Raw genomic sequence first — 21,382 nt, 5'->3', positions numbered from 1 at the left:
GTCCTTTTTCATGGAAGTACATTGTGTCAAGTATGAACAGTGTCATGATTACCTCCAAATGTAATATAAGTATCAATATGCAAGGTAATACAGAATTTAGAATATAGAATGCTGCAGTCTTCCTGTGTTAATCCTTTTCTAACAGTGCAATTTGTGACAGTAGGAATTTGTAATATTTTCTGAGAGGTAGCTGTGTTAAGTGAACAAATGTCCATCTTGAAGAACAGTGCGATCCTTCATGGCTGCAAACCCTCCGCTGTGGCCTACATTTTGAGGCTGTGATTTGTATGGTTTCCCTGTTTGCCGTGCGCTGCCAATCGTGCTGCTCTTTGCTGCTTGCTTGTTTGCCCATCTCCCGTGCTTGCGATGCTGCGAGCTGCTGTCTTGTATGTGGCTGCCACCTCTCTTCYGCCAGTTTGCAACTAATGATCCTTCATTCTCTCCGAACCTTGTTGCGGACCTGTCTGTTTCATAGTATCTACAAAATGAATGCGTTTGCTTTAATTACCCAAACCCTCCTTTCTTTGGGTTTTCAGAGCTTTGTTATAACTTTAATTTAAAGATTTTCTTGTGCACCCAGTACTTTTTTTTTTTTTCTTATGCAGTACTGAGGCTCTTGGCACTTAGTAAATAATAATTTAAAAGCATTAAGTCTTTTAGCAGTCTGTTCAGTTAAAGTAAGAATTGTTTTATATGCTTCTTGCAATATGTGATTTTCTTTTTAATCTCATCCTTTTGTAATGGATTGCTTTTTTGTTCTGTGAAAGGTGCGTATTAATAAAAAAAAAGGAAATTGATTAAATGCAAAATATTTAAAAAGTATTAAATATATTTGAGAACGTTTCACTTTCAGAGCAGTGATAAATTCAAAACAAATTGATTTCCTGTGAAGAAAATTTCTTACCATTATTGGACTTAACAAATCTGGTTCTTTTTAAGAATCTGTTTTCGTGCAGTATCCGTCTAAATATTTACAGAGTGGATATGATTTTTTTTCAAAGTATTGGTTCCTATTCAGGCCATCTCCTAACACAGATCAGCATTTCTCGAAGTGGACAGGAAGGGAAGAGACATGAGCAAGGAGCAAAGAAAGGAATAAAGCTGGGATGAACTGACCAGAGGAGAAACTAAGGTGAGGGGAAATGAGATGGTTTAGGGCAGACTGTTAAAGGTCTTTCCTTCACCATTCCTGCCCTGTCGCATGCCCTGTTCTGCTCCTGTTTCAGGATATTTTTCCAGGGCCACATGCTTTTTTCCTTCTAATTTCAGAGCGTTTTTATAAACGTTCCTCATAGTGAGGAAAGTGGAAAGAGTATGGATGTACAAGGGTAGACTGTTTGAGAAATGATTCAGAGCAGTGTTGCTTTCTGTACTGAGATCCAGAGTATTTTTTTGTAATTGTGAATTGCCGCATTTAATGTAAAAAAMCAAACAAACTAGATTTCTCTTATGCTTTAACCATGAGGATTGACATGTCTTTTTAAAATATGTTTTGAGTAGTAAACACAAAGGCACATTAAACATTTCCTAGGTGAATACTAAATACAAAGTGAATACAAATACAAAAGGGCAATTTGTGTGGAAGTACTACAGAAAGCAGCTTTTAACTATACAGTATTCAGAACATGTTGATACATGTAACATACAGGAAAATGAGCTTTCCATTAGAGAAATTTCTTAAACTATTGCGTTCAGATTGTCTCTGGGAGTCAGAGTATGTAGCTTTTAAGAAAAAAAAAAAGTCTTTCTCCAATAATTCTCAGATGTGTGAACTGTTGCTGTTTGGTTCAGTTGCATATGTCTGTGAAATGTATTGGCAATTAATAGATCAGCATTAACAATTTCAAGGGCTGTTGGTTTATAAGATACCTTTGTGCCGTGCTGTATTCTAGCCCGTTTTCTTCTGCTCTGRGATGGTGGAAGTCTCCTTTTGACACAGTTTAGCCGTACCAAACTACATTTTTTTCCATTCCTACTCAGACAACTTCAATAGGACAGTAAGGGTTTTTAATGCAGAGAAGTTTTACAGTAGATTGGAAGACTGTATAAAAAATACAGATTGAATGGGCTTAATATTCACTTAAATAATGCAGTTATGATTGTATTGCATTTAGCTCAAGAAGAATCTCTGTACTAGACCTGCAGTTCCTTTGAAATATCTTGTCTGCAAGGGAGTGCTGAATGCTGCATAAACTTTGATTTGTAGACATTTCAGTTAAATAATGAACTAGGGTCAAAAAAAGAACTTGACTGACAGCAAGTTACATCCGTAGATCTATTTTTCCTCTATTTGGTCTGTCCTGTATGTTCATAGGATCTTTCCCAAAGCATTTTTATTTGTTAATCCTGATGCAGGCTGCAGAATTTTGAGCARCTCTTAAACACCTGGAGTAGGATTTTTAAGTAGAAAAGAACCTGTATAATTCTACTTTTACTGTGATAATTTGCATATAATTTTTTTTACCTAGTTTATTCTATACACATTCTTACTAGTTAATTTTCCTTGGATGTAGACAACCTGATGAGATACCATCTGTTGTTTAATACAGTTTTATTTTTTGTTTGGTGTAATTGGTTAATTTACCAATCAGTACAGTGGCTTGATATAGGAAACTGTTAGTTTGTAGATCACATCACACAAATGTCTACCTCTGAGCACTGGTAACAAGTTTAGTAGTTGCAATACTGTATTTTGCCGTTCTGGAATTCTTTCACCTAATGATAGAGTTGATTCCCTTCTAAATACCCTACCAAACTTAAGATGTAATTGCATTGCATTCTTTTTAAATCAGTAATATTTAAGTATATAAAAGTGGGATGATAATATACTAACTTTCAACTGAGAAATTCTTAGTCACTTCATAAATCCAGTGTGTTATATAGATCCCTTTTGAGAATCAGAATCATTAAACAGTGCCTAAAAGAGGGAGTAATAGTGCAGGAAAAGTTCAAGAAGAGCTGGCGGTTGTTTTTCTTGCTGTTGTAATCTGTAGTAGTTTATTCCAGTATTCCCTGGAATAGGCATGAGTTTTGTCTTACAAATGAGTTTTTTGCACTGCCAGCTACTAGTGTTTAGCCATAATTAGTGTTGAATACTCTTACTAATAATTAAGGCAAAGCTTTTTTCCTGTGGCTTACAGTTGTCACCTTTTCTGCAATAAAAGGAAAATGAGATGAAAAAACGGGGCTTATTTTTGTAAAGTGTATGCATATAAAATATAGCCACCTCTGCATAACACATCTATAACAGCTCAGAAATGTGAAGACATTTGCTTGTAGTGAGACTATATGCAGTAGTTAATCAAATGGAAAAAATCAGGTCTGTATTTCCAAAGTGTTAGACACGGTTTTTGGAAGGCTGTAATTTGCAGAAGTGATTTTACTCCTTGCCAATTATGGAAATATAAAATCTGACATTTGAAAGAATGGCTATTAGGATTTCACATGAAGGCTTGTTTCATTACTGTCCTGCTCCAGTGGAAGAAGACAAACTCCTATAAAGGGTGGCTGGTCTCTCTCCACTGACTGCAAAAAGAGCATAGGGAGACTGACTTCCTGGTTATAAGTTTAACCTTTGTGAATACTCTGCTTTATGCTGGAATAAGTCTTAATTTTGGAGACCAAAATGAACTAAATCAATGACCTAATTGAACTTCTTATCAACTATCTGTTTAACRTATGTTGACTATATATATAGTGATTTTGGCCTCCTTTGTTTGGAAGCATAATTCAGGCGATTTTGCAAGCCATCATATTTGGTGGTGTTGCTGTCAAAAGCTGTTGCCTTAGTGCTTGTAGCCTGTATATGAATGTCTTCACTTCCAYAGTATTTGGAAAGAGTATGTGTCATCAGCAGTCTAATGAAATTGGCTGTATGTGGATTGGTTTCAAATATGCAGACAGGAAAAAGAAAAGTTTCTATTCCCATTGATAGCTATTCATGAATGGTCTGTTACATTTTTCCCAATTTGTATTCTTTGATATTTTTTAGTCAGTAAAGTATAGTTTCATATTTAAAGGACTTGTATCAGGAAATTGAACTTTGAACTTGCACTTTTCTGTTTCAATTAGTTTTTAAAATGCTGGGCTGGAAACAGGGTGTTCAAGAGCTAATTCAGGAATAGACCTTATCTGCCTTCCTCAAGGGCAGTGACATACATACATACATACATACACACACACACACGCATGCATGTATGTGTGTGTGTGTGTATATATGTGTGTGTATATCTATATCTATCTATCAGATGGAAGGGGAGATAAGAGGATGGTAGCAGGTATTGCCTGGTAGGTTTCAGCATCCAATTTTATTCTGCTGCTAAAAGTCTGTCAGAGTCCTAACTAACAGAGGCGGAGGTATTATTAGTGGTGCTAAAATAAAATGTTACAGCAACTAGTTTTATGCTGCTTCGTGTTCATTAAAAATAATTGTGCCCTGAATGACCACTATGCTTCTGTTTAGTTGCTTTCACTCAGCAGATTCTTAGATGTTTACAAAGTCTCAAGTATTTTTTCTAAACATGTTATTTTTGGTAAAGGCTGAATTGACTTATTGATCTGTCCTTCAAGAGGATTTTTTAGCTCACAACATTTCCCTATCATAATTTACTAATAAAGCATGAAGTAGACTGAAGAATATATAAGGATACAAAAGTCCATGTGAGGAAATGAAGGAAAAGCCATAAGATACTGATTTGAGGGACTGGATTCCAAACTGAAACAGGAACAGTTCAGCAGAGAGCTAACTTCTTAATAGAGAAATTCTGGCAGTAATTTCGGGATATTTTTCTTGTGTGACATGGTTACATCTGGAGTACTGGCCATGTTTCTCATAATGTAAAGGAGACACTTGTTTTTAGTGGTTGTGTGACATAGCAAAGTACCAATTGGAAGAAGCATTTTAAAAGAAAATGATAGGCTTGTGAAAAATGAAGGTTTGGTTATATCCAGAAATAAACTCAGATGTTTAGCAACTACAGCCATTATGGCAGTTGTACTCAGAGGTCAGATCTGTCTGAAAAAAATTATAACTGTGGTATGTATTCAATCTGATATACAGAATCGTAAAGAAAAGAAAGACTGGCTGACAGCCAAGCGTGAGTGAATACAAATGTTGTTCTGAAGGATTTATTGCATGTTGCTGACAACACATGACCGAGCTAATCGGGTTTTGTAGGCTTCATGGAATGTCGTGGAAGGTCTGAAGTAAATGTAGATGAATGTGATGCTCGAGGCTCTTGAACATAAACTCTCTGTGACTAGTTACAAGAAGTTAATGTACTCTGGTCATGGGGGAAAAGTAAATTGCAAGTTTTTCTATACTAAATATAATTTTGCTATAAATAGCATGAATTACATGAATAGAATACACTAGAAACACTTATGAAATCTTCGTTATTATMTTCATAGATCCTGAACCATGTTGTGGGGTGGGGGGGAGAATGGCACCTGATTTGTTAACTGAGTAAACTTAAACATAAAACCAGAGATCAACACGAAATAAAGTATAACTCTTTTTTCGAAGACTCTTCAGACTGTTACTTCATTCAAAAAGTATTCAGCTTTGCATCATAATGTCTTTGCTTTAGAATTAGTTTTTATCTTAACATAAAAGGTAACAGTAAAATGTTTTATTCTTTGGTACTAAAGTGTTAAGACCCATTTTCAAAGCAGTCACAGAAGCCTTTTTCTTCTCTTCAAGTCTTCCTAAATTCTTGGAGGCAGCAAAGAACAGGCTGCGTGAGGCATGTCCTAACAAATTCTCCATCAGATAAGAGTGTCCTCCTCTGCTTGTGGTTGTACAACTTTCTGGTGGGACAATGGCTCTTTTTCCTTGCTACTGTTTATCAAAGAGGGGTCTACAGCTATCATTTGCTCTGAGAAGTTTTGGAGCTCCTTTTTCCTTAAGATGTGGCTAAAGAAAAATGTGGGACTTGTTTCCAACTTACAGGCTCTTGAGGTTTGCTGCTGGTATTTTCTTTACTGCTTGGCAGGCTTATTTGGGCTCATGCTGAGAGAGACAAGTTACACTTTAGCGATATGAGGTGGTACTTAAAAATTTTGAATCACTAAAGCTGTTACTTTAGTATGTGAATGAGTGTTAGAAGGAAATAAGAAACTGTCAACAGAAGTGAGCCTTCCAAGCCATGTGGATTTCCTTTTTCTCACTAGGATAGGGACTGTAAAATAGGTCAAAAAAAAAAAAAAAAAAAGACTAATTCAGCATGTTTAAAATGGCACCATTACATTAGCCATTCAAAATAATGTGCCAGTCCTGGCAACATTCCTGGTTAGTTCAATGAGCATTGCATGCAATCAAGTACTCCTTTTAGTTAGGAACTTATTAAGCTGCATAACTTGAGGAGCCTGAGTTTTGAATATCTTGGCTTTAGTATCTTTTTCCCTTGAAGACCACAGGTTCTGTAAAATCCAAGACTATTTGCACATCTTATTGAGATGGAAAGTAAAGTCACTGCTCCTTAAGAGGAGAGTTGGAATGTGAGAGTATTGAAGTCAGTGTCTCACAAGCTTATAGAATACTAAATCAATTGTGAGCAAATATATTCCTGAGTTATTTAAGAACTATAGAACTGTATGCCCAGGTACCAAGCCGTGTGAAACGAGTGTGCATGTTCAAATGGCARGAGACTGCATTTCTGCTCACATGCCTGGACATGTACCCATTAGAGAAATTTGGGTATTTCTGTTATAAAGATGCACACCAAATCGGTTACAGAAAAGCATCCAGTCATGTGATCCACTGAAATATTAGTAATATATATATATATGYTATTAGCGTTGTCTCAGTTTTGAATCAATTCTGTATTTTTATTTTGATTATGTGATTGAACCCTTTGGGTCTTAAGTTGGGGAAAGTAATGCAGGGAGTACTGGGTGGGCTCCCCAGAAATATTGATCTGTTCTTGAGTCTTCTCCCTACCTGTGTCTGCAGGGTCCTTAGCAAGGAAAGTGTTACGGGTTGGAAAAAGACTGGAAGAATTTTATCCTATAAGCTGCCTCCAGTCTTCAGGCTCATTACTTCCACACTGAGTAACAGGAATAAACATAATAAACTAAAGCCTGTATAGAAAGTCCTGCTACCTTAACAGATTTGTAAACAACACTTTTTTTTTTCTTCTTCTTTTTTCTTACAGGAAATATTGGATAGCTCCCACAATGGACGACGGGAAGCCTGTTTGGGCTCCACACCCAACTGATGGGTTTCAGATGGGGATGATTGTGGACATTGGCACTGACAACTTAACTATTGAACCTTTGAATCAAAAAGGCAAGGTAAGTGTCTTGCAAGAACAGAGAAAAATCTTACAAAAATATGTTTTACCTGTAAGCCAGATCTTTACTGGTATCTACCATTGTGTGCAGGCTGAAAGTATAGAAAACAAAGTCTGGTTTCTGTTCTAAATTGTATTTGGCTAAGGAACTTCATTTAGCTTTTGCTTATTTTACAAGTGACATGCTTTCTGTGAGTTATTTGTGCGTATCTGCTTGTGAATGATTGAGTCTTTGTAGTGATTTGATTGTGTTGTATACTTAACCAGTCTCATATTTAGAAAGGTAAAGAATCTATTGCTGAGATTAGCCACTTTCTTTTCCCTTAGTCTCTTAGATACTGTTCTAATGGTCAGAAATTACTGATGAATTACAAATAGTAATTTTGTTTGTACTGATGAAGGTCAGATGACACTTCAGTAGAATTAATTTTGTAAGTATTTGTTAGTGATGTCTTCTAAATTTCTGATTAATATTCCATTTGATAGATAACTAAGAGGGCAGCTAATACTGAATTTGAGCTAAATCTTAGGCTGTGTTTCTGGATTGTTAGCTTTTTAAAATAGACAAGAATGCTCCTATTTTACCTAATTCAGTTTAAGCATTCTAATTCGCTGAAGGATTTTTTTAAAGTCTGAAAAGAAAAAGCTGTTGTAGATATGCTCTGAGAGAACTGATAATTTAAGAAAGAAGGTATATGTGAAGAAACTGAATTTCAGAGGTGTGTATTAACCATAGTTCCATATAATGAATATGCAATGTTAATCTCAGCAGTTATTGTTAGCCTCAGCCTAGCCACCTAAGCAGCTGGAATATGAGGTGTCTTGTTGAAGATAGGTGCCTATAGACAGTGAAGGAAATTGCCAGAAGACCATCTGTTCTACCCATCTCAGATAGGGGGGTTTCATTGTGGGATGAACCACCTTCTGAAGTGCCTGTCTTGCTCTCCAGTGGCTGCAAGAGTCCTAGACTGTAGCTGTTAGACACCTGCCTTTTAGACTGCTAAAGTTTGAGGTGAATCCTCTGCTCTCAAGTACCTTGAAAAGTAACATAATCTCCAACAAAGGTCCTATGTAATTGCTACATCAAATTGAAGACTAAGTCAATGCAACATTTAAAATGGAGTCCWAATCCATCCTAATTAGTGTGTTCAAACTGCCTCATTTATCATGGCATCTTTCATATTCAGTATGTCTTAGTTAAATGTCAGTTTGCTACAGGAAGTGCCCTGTACCTATCAATTACCCTAATTCGAATGGCGAGTACCCTGTTTTTTACTACTGGGAATAAGATTAAATGCTGTGTTTATAAAGCTGTTGGTTTTGGTGTTTGTAAATATTATTTAAAATACGTGCTGTTTCTAATAATTTTGTCCTTCATACAACTTGAGTTATGAAATGGGCAAATCTCTGTGGTAACTTCTTTTTCATGTTGATATTGATAGAGAATGCCTTGTCACAGGTCAGAAGGTTATGAAGCAGTTCTTCCTTTTGGGGGGAATATTTATAGGCCTTTTTTTTATTATTTTAACCTTGAATAGGAAGTTAACTTTCTTTCCTTAGAAATACAAAGTAAGCATAATGTCTGATTATTATTATTATTATTTTTTTGGATAAGGTCTGTAGATTTAGCACTATTATGCATTCTTCAGTTTGGGGAAGAACAAAATCATTCAAACAAGAGTGTATTAAATATTGAAAGGCTATGCTTAAGTAGTCTTCAACTGACTTAAGTGACCTAAACTCTGTATCCTCCTTTGGCATTCTGGAAAGGTATATCGGGGAAGTTACTGCTATATTGGTCTTCTATTTACTTATTTATTTATTTATTTATTTTTTACCAGATATACTTCAGTGACTAGTGTACTCTAAACCTGAAGTTACTGATTTTCATCACCCACACTCATTTCTGTTTATATCCCTAAATGGCTCTGAAGTGATAAAGAGCAGAAGTGCACACAGTGAAGAAGAAACGGGCAATAAGGAGACTCTTGAGTCACTATTTCTAATATCTGCTTCCTTGGCCTCTCTTTTTATAAGACCAAAAATGATCCTTAGTTGCAGCTGTCAAAAATATAACCTTGCCACTGAAGAAGTTTCTACTTTTTTTGTTTGGGTGTACAATCTTCAAAACAATGGAACAGATAACATAATCTGATGTTATGTACACATGCTCTGATTTTCCCATGAATGGATTGTGGTGTAAAATGACCCCTTTTCATTTAAAAATTGTGTGGTCTAAGTGCTCCCTTCTGTAAACAGGGAAACTGGGATTCAGATCTGCGCTACTCATACATGTGATGCTTTGGCTGCTGGGAATGTTGCCCTATGGTGGGAAACTGAAAAGTAGGTAGTTTCCACTCATGAAAAAAGTCTGTGTGCAGTCCTGCCAGATGCTGTAGTGACTAATACAATCCCAAGGAAGTATGGGAGAAAAGTGTCAACATTCCTGTGTTTTTTTTCCAAGTCATTATAACGATTCACGCCCTTGGATTTTTTCATTTGCTTCTAGCAGCACTGCAAACTTTTATATCTTAGCCAGTAGGATACATTTTTAATGTATATCTATGTTCTTTGCTATTTCCAGTACTGGAACAGTGTTAGGAAGATTCTAGCTTCACTAGAAGTACCTGTGTGGTAGGCAGGTGTTTCCAAAAACAGCTTATTCAGGAGTTACCAGCAGTTGTGGAGTGAGTAATTTTGAGCTCCACAGCATGCTGTGCATGTGTGCAGTAGAAGATAAACTGCCAACCCCCTTCACTGCCTGACTTCACTATGATAGTAATGTCATCTTACTCTGCACAGGGCCATCCGGCCATGGAGACAGTGCATTTGTCCCAAATAAAGTTTGACTGCCTGCCAAAGACCTGGGGTGGTCTCTGGTTAGGGGTTCCCTGTGGAAAGTGGGTCATTTTGAGTTCCCTTAAACATAATGCAGTACCACTTATATATGTCTCACAGTTTGGGTTCTCTGTGGTAGGGCTGTCATGTGTCCTTTGAATCTTGATTATGCTTTAAATTTTAAAAACTGAAGGTATGGCAAGAAAAAGCTTTATCTCCATGCCAGTAAATATTAAATTTTTTGAGCTCCTGTGAAAGGCTCATGTCCATGGTTTCAGCTGTTCCTCATGTAATACGAATTCTGCTTTTAGGCCACTAGTATTTCTGAGAATACTAAAACTCTTGCCTATGTAAGAAATGCTCTTTATTTCTAATACTTAAGCTTGTTGAGGATTTGAAATGTCTTTCCTTTTAATAAGAGTTATCAAGAAGCAATAGGAATATTTTGCTTCGTGGTTCACAATGAAYGATCACTGTTATTTAGAAAGATAGTTTTTCCGATGTTGGCTGTTTTCTTGAATTACGCAAATCAACTAAGTGTGTAATGTTCATTCACCTAAGGGAGTTAACAGTCAGACATGTAAATTCCGTAGAGATTATGGATCCATGTTTATAATAATCAAACTTCTTGATAATAACAGAAGTGGAGTAAAATACTTTCTTAAGTACCTTCTCAGTCTTTTCAAGGTGTTTATTTCCTTTTACAGTGAAATGCTTCTTACTGATTTTTGTTGTTTTAAGAAGACCCTGTTCTTTTTGTGCATTTAGACCATTAATTTGTAGTAAGCATTAATACACATTGTTATCAACTTTGTTTACTCAAAATGATAGTTTGAAAGTGCTCTTTGGGAAGGAGGAGTGATCCAGCAGCTCTGGGGTAGCCCATGACAATTACAGGGAGGAGATGAGTAACCTGATCTTGTAAACATATCCAGGCAGCAAAACTTATTATTATTTTTTAATCTGGGTTGTGAACCTGTCATATGTAGTCTCTGTAGAAGCCGGTAACTTACCAGAGACCATGAACTGAAAAGTAAATGTGTATGTGTATGTCTAACTCTGGGCTTTTATACCACCTAATATATGTTGTTAATAACTGCAATAAATGCTACAAGACAGTAGTTAGGTGATATCTTAAAATATTTCCTCCCTTCCTCGCCGGTAGGTAGTTCTGTCACTGCAGAGTAGCACCCTCTCAGCTGTGCCAGCAGAATTATTTGCAACACGACAAACTGGGTCAGGGGATGGATTCACCTTAAAAAGGTACAAGGATGGCAACAAGCAGCGAAGGAAGAAGGAGTATCTGAAGCCAGCACGGCCACAGATTACTTTGTATTATGAAACCAAGTTCATCAGGCCAGACTTGGTGAAGGTGGTTAGCCAACRTGCTGATTTACTCATAAAGCAGCGGTAGCAGCTTTGGGTACCGCAGCCTGTACAGGGTTAACAACAGCACTTACATTTCTCTGCCCAAGCTGGATGTCTAGAGAGAGGGGGGGATCTGAGTCACTGAGACTGCATTGTACCAGAAAGGGTAATCCCAAGTTGTAATAACTTTGTTACCTGAACAGAGGATACATGTGTTATGTATGATGGGAATTACTCCACAAAAGCCAGATCATTGGCTTTCAAAGCTGATAAATGCCACAACTGGAAAGAAAATAGAGCTGTTTTCTGTCTGGAGGGTGAAACTGGAGGGTGGCTTGCTAATCAGTGTGGTCCCACCTAGGGCTGGAGTGCTGCCCTGAGGAAGCACAATGTTGAGTGAGGTGGAGCAGAGAGAAATGTGGCCAGGAGTCCTGGGCCCATGGCGCGGTGCCTTGGCGCTCTGATGTAAAAAAGAAAGGAGGCAGGCAGAAAGGCAGCCAGTTGTTAAGCTCAATTACTATTGCATTTATGCTTCTTTTACTTGGGATATACTTTTCTAAACTTAGTGGAAATCCTGTCAAGTCCTGTTGAATATATCTCGTTTTGTGCTTGGTACTATAACAGGGGAAGGCAGAGTAGAGTGAAAATGTCAAACTAAGAATTTACTGTTTTCTTAGAGATAGCAAATTTTATTAAAAAAAAAACAAAAAAAACTGGGGACAAATACCTTTCAGAGACCTGTATGGTACTGAGGAACAGGGGGCAGGTGTTTCCTAGAGCTTAAGTAATGAACTTCTAGTGATGTTGGGAAGGCATATGGTGCTGCAGACACCAGTGAACTCTCCTCCTGCAGCGAACTGAGAGGCAACTTATGGCTCTGAGTGAACACCGAAGTGTTCTAGAAGCCTTTATGGGGCATCTGTTTTAGCATGCTGTGAACAACTACAAGGGTATTTTCCAGAGTTAAGTATAAATGAATACATGTGTTGGGCAAATAGGGATTGGAATGTCCAAAGTTCAGTGTTTCAAGCTAAGATGTTATTTTAGCAGTGAGCACAGCTTATTGGGGCAAATGAGACATGTTCTTATCCATCTTACAAACTCGTATTGCTTTAGGTTGTTTTGTGAAATATAACTGAGAGTGGGGATGTCTCCATGTTGGTATGCTGGAAGGTATAAAGGAAGGCATGATTACATGTATTGGATTACATGGTAGAAAGAAGATCCTGCTTGAATGGAAAGGTATCTTTTTTCACTCGTCTAGCTTCTGGGAGAATAGTTAAGATTGTCTCTGAATTTGAAGGGTTGCTTCATTTGTAGGGAAAAAAAACCTACAGCAAAACCCCTCTGTTTTGCCTGCCGAGATTACTTCAGTGTTTCATAAGATGAATATCCTCTCCTTTTTTTTATTTTTAGAACAAGTGTGTCCTAAGCCAGGTCTTAATGCAAAAGTCTTTGACTAAATGCCTGAAGTGTTTTCTCCAGAGAAACTTTATCCTTTTAAAAAAAAAAAAAAAAGTGTTTTTAAGGATCGTTAGAGAATGTGATAAAGAATTTTTTGGGATAATTTTTTTAATTATAGACCTTTGATAGCTTGCCCATTTTCCTATGTATTAGATTTTAATAATAATTGGTAATATTCAGACCTCTGCACATAATGATAACTCATGGTAACTAATAATCTTAAGCATAATGCAGTAGTGCAGCTGTGATAAACAGGAGTTAACTTCTTCATTGACAAAGTTGAAACAAGACTTTATGTTCTGGTCTGGTCTAAAAAATCCGATCTGGACTAAAATAGCCAAAAAACACTAGCTTTTAGATAAGTCTTTTTTGTACTGCTTATCTGATTTATCACTTCTGAAATATTTAAATATGGTATTGTAATGAATTACAGACTGCAGAGAGGACTTACGGAAGGAAACCTGGTTTGTCACAATCTGACTGTCCCTGGAACATAACTAATAATGCAACTTCTAGCAATAATTTTGCAACTCATATTGGGTGAGAAAATGAAAGAGGACATAACACAATAAGAATTCTCATTATTTTTTCATCAAAATTTATCTGTTGGATCAGAAGGCTGAAAGACACTGAGAAAGCCCATCCTCTTCTGTACGTAAATCTGTGCATAAATTGTAGCTCATTTTAGATCCGTGAAATGTTAAAATATCAAAGATTTGTGAAGAATGCTGCAGAATAGCTGTGTATCATGCTTACTCCATTCTGTGACAAAAATTTGTCCTTGTCATGGTGTTTACACTTGGGTTGCACTTCAGTAGACTAGAACAACAAATGAAGTTAGACTTTTGGGAAGCCAGTCAAGCAGTTTTTAAGCTTTTACTGGTTTATGCAGAATGAACTGAGTATATGGGAAACTCTGTATTAAAATACATCTTTATCCAATGCAATCTACTTTACCACTGACAATTTTGAAGAGAAAATTCTGAAAACTAACATATTCTAACTGCAGCATTTTGAGAGGGAGGAGATGGGGATTCTATGCTGTGCTAAAACTCAGAATAGCAGCTAGCAACATCTTGAGGTAGGTAAGGACTTAGATCCTCCATAGCTTCACCATGTTCTGATAAAAGATATTTTGGAGATAGTTGGTCTGATCGACATTCAGACATTACAAAGTCATTGTGCAGCTCCTTTTGCCTTAGGAAAGCTTTTGTGTGTTTTTTATAGAGTAAATCCTGATAAGAGGATGGCAAAAGAGAATTTATTAGGGCTATAAATTACATAAACCGTGGATGACCTTGTAGGGAGGGATATAGTAGACTTACTGCTTTCCAGCTGGCAGCAATTAGTTTGGCTCAGATACCTTTTTAAACCTTGCCACTTTGAAGTGAGTTGGAATTTGTGGTTCTTCATGATGGTGTAAGTTATAAGACCACATATGTTGTTTCTGTTGTATTGAAGCAAAGATTAAGCAAGTTTCTGTACTTCTCCCAGACTTTCATAGGAGATGTTTTTTCTGGGACTGCCTTGCTGAGTACAGTTTTAAATAAACAAACTTATTCATTTCTTAAGGTAATTTTCTTAGATCTGGTTGTTTGTCTTTTGAAAAATTAGAGGGAGTAGATTAGACTTAGTCTTCATTTCCACATAGAAAAGGAGACTGTGCCTGTAGCAGCTTGACGGCTGTAATATTCAATTGGTACAATAGGGTTTTTGTTCATTCATAGGTAGCTCAAAGTATTACTGCTGTAAACAATAATGTGTAATTAAAAATCCACCTCACAGTATGTATTTTAGTGCAGATGCTGTAACACGTGTTCTCATATGTTTTTCCTTCCTTTTTAAAACAATATGAATTATGATTTCTGGAGAACAAAAGAGAGACAAAGTTGCTTTTGTTATTAATTTGTCCAGCTGGACTTGAATACTTGATAAATGGCTTTTTTGTGCAACTAGAGTACAGCAGTTGAAGGAAGTTTTTGTTCTACATTAGTACTGATTGGGGGGGGGGGCGGGGGGAGCAAGCAACAACCCAAAGCTACGATATTTGGGGATACAGAGGATTGTATTATGTATTGGATGTTTGTGGTTTAAATGTTTATGTTTTAAAACAGTATATGATAACGACAGTGCAGTCCTTGTACTGAACTAATAGATTGTTTTTTACTCATTGAGCTGCTTTGCAAAACCAAGAAAGGTTGGGGGTTTTTGTTTTGTTTTTTTTACAGTTCTATTTGCAATAATTTTTTTATAATCCATATTTTTGGTATTGTTTGTTGCTGTTGTGTGTCAGTAATTACATGCAATTTTGGAAATAAGGGTTAAGTATTATTGCTATTAAAATGCATATTATGGTGATTGCAGCAGCTCCTGTGTGCATCTAGTAACTCAGTAAAATTTGCAGTGCTGAATTATATAGCTGGCAACTTTGTTAACCGTGCACAATCACAGTGCATTTACTTACAACATGTTACAAGGCATCTTTGAACTATATTGCTATTATTATGGAATTCTGAAAATGTTAATRTATTTCATCTAACAGACTTTCCAGGCTGCTATCAGTCAAGTGTTTCCTGCAGAAGAGGACAGTAAAAAGGATGTGGAAGATAACTGTGAGTTATGTATTTAAAAACTAAATACTTATTTGAAAATGAATTATGTTCAGGAGAGAATATACAGCTTCCTTACTAGCTCCCTATTCCTTCCTTGCAGTCTTTTCATTTTGTTTCTTTGATTGAATTTGTGTATGACCTTTACTAGTCCATTAAAACCTCTTAAAGTAAGCCCATTTTCAAGAACTTGCCCGTATGATTTATTGTAGCCTTTTTCATTTTAAAATGAACACTTAAAGGGAACTCAGGGTTGCATTATTCCCACAGACAACTGCTATTTGACTTGCTTCAGATCTACATTAGATGTTACTAACTGCAACATGGTCAACTGCATGCAGCATTATGGGATTGACTAAATCTTTTATAGTGCAGCAAGAAAATTAGTTGCTTTATCAGCAACTGTACTATACTGTATTTTTCTGTGTGTAATAACAGTCCTTTGGAAGTACAGGTAATTGCAAAGACATAGCAAGATAACCTGCCCAAAGCTGGAGACAAGAATATGGACCCATCAGGGCCACTGGAAGAGGAAATAGGATATAGTCAATACAGGAGTGCTGCTGGAGAAGGAGTTTTGAGATGAACTTCTATAACCTGCATTGCTGTTGACTTGAGGTGTTTTTATTTTGTTAAATATTTTATGGATTAGATTTGTGAAAACAAATATAGTATTCAAACCTGAGGGGAGAGGGTACCACGAAAGAAGAATAAACTAGCAGCAGTTTTTGGACAACTGTTAAACAAATATTTTTCTATTGTTGCTCTGTATGAACAAATCTGTTTACAGAGATTATCGTAACTTGAAGACCTTATGAAGGAAATTGTCTTTCCCATTTGTTTCTTGTGGGATTTATTGGTTGGCCAAAATATTGATTACCTTTTAAATGCTGGGCAAAAGTAGCTTCTATTGTTCTTCATTTAAAATAAATAGAGCGTAAGACTTTCAAAGTTGTTTAGATGATTTAGGAACCACAATTCCTATTGTAGAATAGGGTATGGTATTTATGTCCCATGACAGGAAGTACAGCTGCTATGGCTGCTCTGTAACGAACAGGAAAATGAGCCCTGAAGCTTATGATCTGACTTACATGGTTAAGAACCAAAGGGGGGTGTTTTCTAGCTGATCGTCTTTTTTCCAGGTACTTATATTTTTGCAAACAGTATGTAGCATGAAACTTTTCAAAGTTGGTATCTGTTTATCTGCACATGACAGTTGTTAGGGAAATGCACTGAATTTGTGCATCTGTCATGATTTCACCGTGATGTCCTACCACCTCACTGTCTTCGCAGGGAATTGAAATTTGAAATGAGATTATAGGAATAATTTGATATTTCAGGAAAGTAGTATTCAATTAAGCTAAAATAGTCTTTCTGTCAGAAAATTTCTTCTTTGGCTTCTTGGCTAAAATATAAAACTTAAATGTTTTGACCTGTTATCCTTTCTGTATCAGATATTACTTTGGGGTTTTTAATAGCTTTCTGCTTTTTGATCAGTAGTTGAGGTACATTTCCAGGATGTGTAAAACCCGGCTTCACTTTCCTTCTCTGTCAGAGAGGATTTATGCTGGCATCATTGATCTTTAAGGGGAACAGAGGAATATAAATCACTAGGAAATTTTATAAAATACTGTGTGCTTTCAGTCTCTCCTTATAGTACCATTATGAAAAATACTGAAAAACTAGTTAATATATTTACCATTCCAGCCCATGCTTAGTGATTAACTCCCTTTTAGGAAGTAATTTGCTGAAGTGTAGGTTTTTTTCATCCTTAGTCTTCCATTATCTCTCATGCCTGTAGCACTAGCTGCTAGGGGTGCCTTTTTGAGAGTCTAGCCCTTCTTCAAAAGTGAATTTTCAGTAAATATTGCAAACAGTACTGGGGCAAAGCATTTAACTTTTTTGTGATTCACTCTTCTAAGTTGTTGGGGGCTGTTATTGTATTAGCTACCAGAATGAAATCAGGGATGTGCTCTTGTACTGTGAACAGCTTGCTATGAAAACTCTTTGGCAACAATTTGCTGGTCATGTATGTAAAGCGTAACAGCTTGTTACTGCTGCCTGAATCTCTTCTGCTCAGTAAGATTTTTAAGGCCTTGTTTCTGCAAATTTAAGGATAGGTAATCCTGCAGAATTAGCCTTCAGTTTGTCTTAGTTTAGTATATGTACTATGATTAGATTAGGGACAAATGTGGAATTTTTATTTTTTATGGTCAAGAAAAAACACTTTCATTTTGAGGTAAAACAAGTTTAAAGAAAGTGAGGGAGAGAGGGTATCAGATGAATATCTTAAAAATTAGTTGTACAGATGCTGGGCCTTGTATACACGATAAAAAAAAAATATATTTTCTGTACAACCTTGCTTCATTGTGTACACAAGAAAGCCAGTGTGAGTACATCTGACATTGATGTTTCCTGACTTTAAGTGCCTGACTTCACCTCTGTGAACTTAGTACTTGTGTGTAAGTAAATATACGGACTATAAAATGCACACACACTGTTTGGTTATAGTTAGGAACAAGCCATATGAGTATTCAGAATTCTCTCTCTGGTGACTTCCTTTGCACCTGAATGTTGATGCCACATTTAAAGGATTTATTCTAGAGAGGAGGCGTTTTGAAGTTGATGGCATAAGCCGTAGTTTGCATGTCTTGAGTGAAGGAGGCAACGCTCCCTCTGGGAACAAGCTCCAATTATACACTGAGTCTGCAGGTATAATTCCTTTAATGAGGACTAGAATCCTTTTGCTAAGAAACTGTTGGGGACGCATCAAAACCTGGGGTCATTTGTTATTTGGATGGTTATTAAGATTTTATTAGGATGCTTAACTGAGTGCTACTTCTGTTGAAATATGCTGCAAACCCTGAGAAGCTCTTATGAAGATCCAATCAAGGGAGCGGATTGTTCCCTTTGAATTTTAAGTGTATGCAAAACTACTCCTATAAACTAATTCCTTAACTCAATGCTGAGAACCAAAATGACTTTAGAAATTAGCAAATGTCAAAAATTAGGCCCCCCGCAAAGACACACAGAAGGAGAGAGGGAGATTTAACTTTCATTAGAGCAAGCAGAAGTTTCTGATTCTGGCTCGTTTCCTTTTAATGTCTTTTTCTCTTGGGATGACCTCATTAAAAGCGGTGAAGGAAAAAATAGGTCTGTCAAAGGAGACCTGCAGTTTGTGGGCTCGAAGCTGTTTTCTCAGGCTTGTGCACTTCAATGTGGAGGCAGGCCCTTCATGCCTGGGGAGGCAAGGAGGAGAACTGCGGGTGGGCAGTAATGGTACGGGAGCGCTTGTGTGCTGCATGTGCCCTAAGCCCAAAGCGCCTGGAGCGCCTACGCTGTTTGTGTGCAGCAGGTCTGGTCAGATAGCAGAGCAAGGGCTATGGTGATCAGTGCTGGCCTGCCACTGCAGGAAGGAATTGGACACAGGCCTGATTTTAAGGGTGTTGCGGTCCAAAGGGCGATTCCACTTATCATAAAGCAAAAGCGTGCCTTTGTATGCCTCAGCCTCAGCCAACACAGGTACGTATGTACATGGGATTTTATGGAGGAAGGTGGTTTCTTCTAAACAGCCTGGAAGTTACAAGGTCCTTTGAGAAACATGTCTGACTCCAGCCATTTGAAATAAAGCTATATTTAGTTACATAAAGGAAGGAAGTGCTATTATTCAGTGGTGCTTTGCAGGCCAGAGGGAGGCTGCATGTAGTTGTTGAACCTGCTTTTGCTTCAGGCTAGTTTGGTACACGTGGTAGGAGGCAGAGTTGCTCCTTGTTCCACTGCAGAAGGACATGTATAACATTAAAAGAGAAAACACACATGCTCTTGAAAAGCTCCCATTATCCCTTACCAGCATCTTTTGGTTCAGTGGAAGAACCATAAAGGAGAAGTTAAGGGCTTCTTACTCAGCTTCAGGCTTCCTTGCGGGATGAGGTGCCCGAGAAGATTGACTTTAGGTAACAAGAATTGACGGTCTTTCTTGCACATATGTGTAAGTAAGTTAGCATACAGTTTTCTCTGTTGTAGCCCCTGAAAGGACTTTGATCCCCTTGTCCTGAATTCAGAAACAGCAATAGCTTTCTACGCTTTGCTTATTGTAGATTGGAGATGCATATATGACCTTCGTGTGAGGTAGGAAGTAGGAGTTATCACTAAAAGCACAGTGCTAGTTGTGTTTAAAAAAAAACCCCAAAAAACAAAAAACCAGTATGTTAGTTCATTGTAACAAGACAGAAAAATGAGGGGGGGTATTGTGCATTTGAATTTCAAGTGGATAGAAAGAGGATTAAACATATTTGAAAACTGAGGCTGTGGAATAAGTAGTGCCCTCAGTAGGTTTAGGAATAATGCTTTTAATATCATTACAGTGGGAACTGGTAACGACCTCTGTAATTAAGGCTGCTTTATGCTTTCCAGTGTTTTATAGTTGAAAACAAGGACTAGCTTTGCCAGAATGTTAATCCGCAAGATCTGAAGCTTTCTGTGTGCTTACTCTGCCTTGAGTTGCCTTTTTCTAACATTTCAGCAATGTTAGTTCAGTTATTTTACATTAACAAATTTAAAAATAACTAGGTTTTGTTGTGTAGAACTTTTTTTTTTCCCTAACAGTTTCTTTGAAGAGGAACAAAGTCGGAAATGAGACTTGAAAGGTTGCATTGGTACCTGGTGTCAGAATGACACCTGTTGCTGCCTCTAGAAAATACTTGCCAGTTGAATTGGTGATACAAACATCTAAAAATCACCAAGAACAAGCAGTTAGATGGAATTACTCTATGTACATCATTGCAGAGACTGCAGAGTTGGAAGGAAGAAAATAGTGTTACAGATTTTGATAGTCATGGAGGGAAATGCACTGTGCTCATCTGAAAGGCTGTTAAAAGGGAACTTCAGACTCACCTCTTTCACAGGGTCTGTGTTGAGATCCCGTAGTCTAATTCTGTGTTCAACAACTTTAACTACTGTCGTACAACGTACAGTATAAAAATTTTTTAAATATGTTTTAAGTCAGCAGTTCTGCTTTAAGAGAGTATGAAGAAATGAAAGGATTAAACTATAACCAAAAAGAGGGGAAGCAAAACTCTCCTTAAGGCTAAATTTTAGTTGCCTGGCCATACACTAAGGTAGTCCTGAGTTCTTAACGGTATGTGGTTGTCTTTTAATTGCAGGTTCCCTTATGTACTTGAATGAAGCCACTCTCCTTCACAATATCAAAGTTCGGTACAGTAAAGACAGAATTTACGTAAGTATTGCATGTCATGTCAAACAGTCTAATGGTAAATATCCAGTCCAAAAAAAAAACCTTAATAAAAAACATGTTTTTGATCCTTTTTGTTCTATCACAGAGTAAGCAGGAATGATAACTCTGGAACTTAGGAGGTTTTAGGCATTTTTGGTACATTGCACCTTGTTTGAGATCTGGATCAAGTTAATGCTGGCTGATTTTTACCACGGAGGATAATAGATTTTTCTCTACGTGACTGTTCAGTTGTGACTAGAGCGTAGCATTGTATCACAAAAGTGTGTTCCTGCAGGTAGCTTGCTTTGCCAGTAGAGAGACTGTTACCAAAGATGGTTCCCTTTCTTCATTATTTTTGAACGAAGCAAACAGGTGCCTCCTTTGACACCTCCTAGCTCAGATGTCCATCTTAATCTTTTATATTGCTATCGAATTGCCTAATTGTACTTAATGAATTCTGACTAAATTACATTTTGTCCTTGCCATCTGCCCTGACACTGACAGCTGTGAAACAGAAGAAAGATAAGTTCCCCCCCCCCCTTTTTTTGACACCTCCTAGCTCAGATGTCCATCTTAAT

General features: G+C 37.1%; 1 protein-coding gene across 1 annotated transcript; it reads left to right on the top strand.

Annotated features, from left to right (window-relative positions):
• Window positions 1-1,060: 1,060 nt before the first annotated feature.
• On the top strand, window positions 1,061-20,807 carry MYO6 (myosin VI; the record flags this gene model as incomplete). The annotated part of the gene is made up of 4 exons (XM_026079033.1): window positions 1,061-1,132; window positions 7,155-7,293; window positions 15,505-15,574; window positions 20,734-20,807. Coding segments are annotated over exons 2-4 (261 nt in total), but the record flags the coding sequence as incomplete, so codon positions are not given.
• Between the last annotated feature and the right edge of the window lie 575 nt (window positions 20,808-21,382).

This window comes from Apteryx rowi, unplaced genomic scaffold (genome assembly GCF_003343035.1).
Source record: "Apteryx rowi isolate R43461 unplaced genomic scaffold, aptRow1 scaffold_490, whole genome shotgun sequence".
Taxonomy (NCBI): domain Eukaryota; kingdom Metazoa; phylum Chordata; class Aves; order Apterygiformes; family Apterygidae; genus Apteryx; species Apteryx rowi.
Note: the sequence above shows the minus strand (reverse complement) of the source record. Positions and strands in the feature narration are given on the sequence as shown.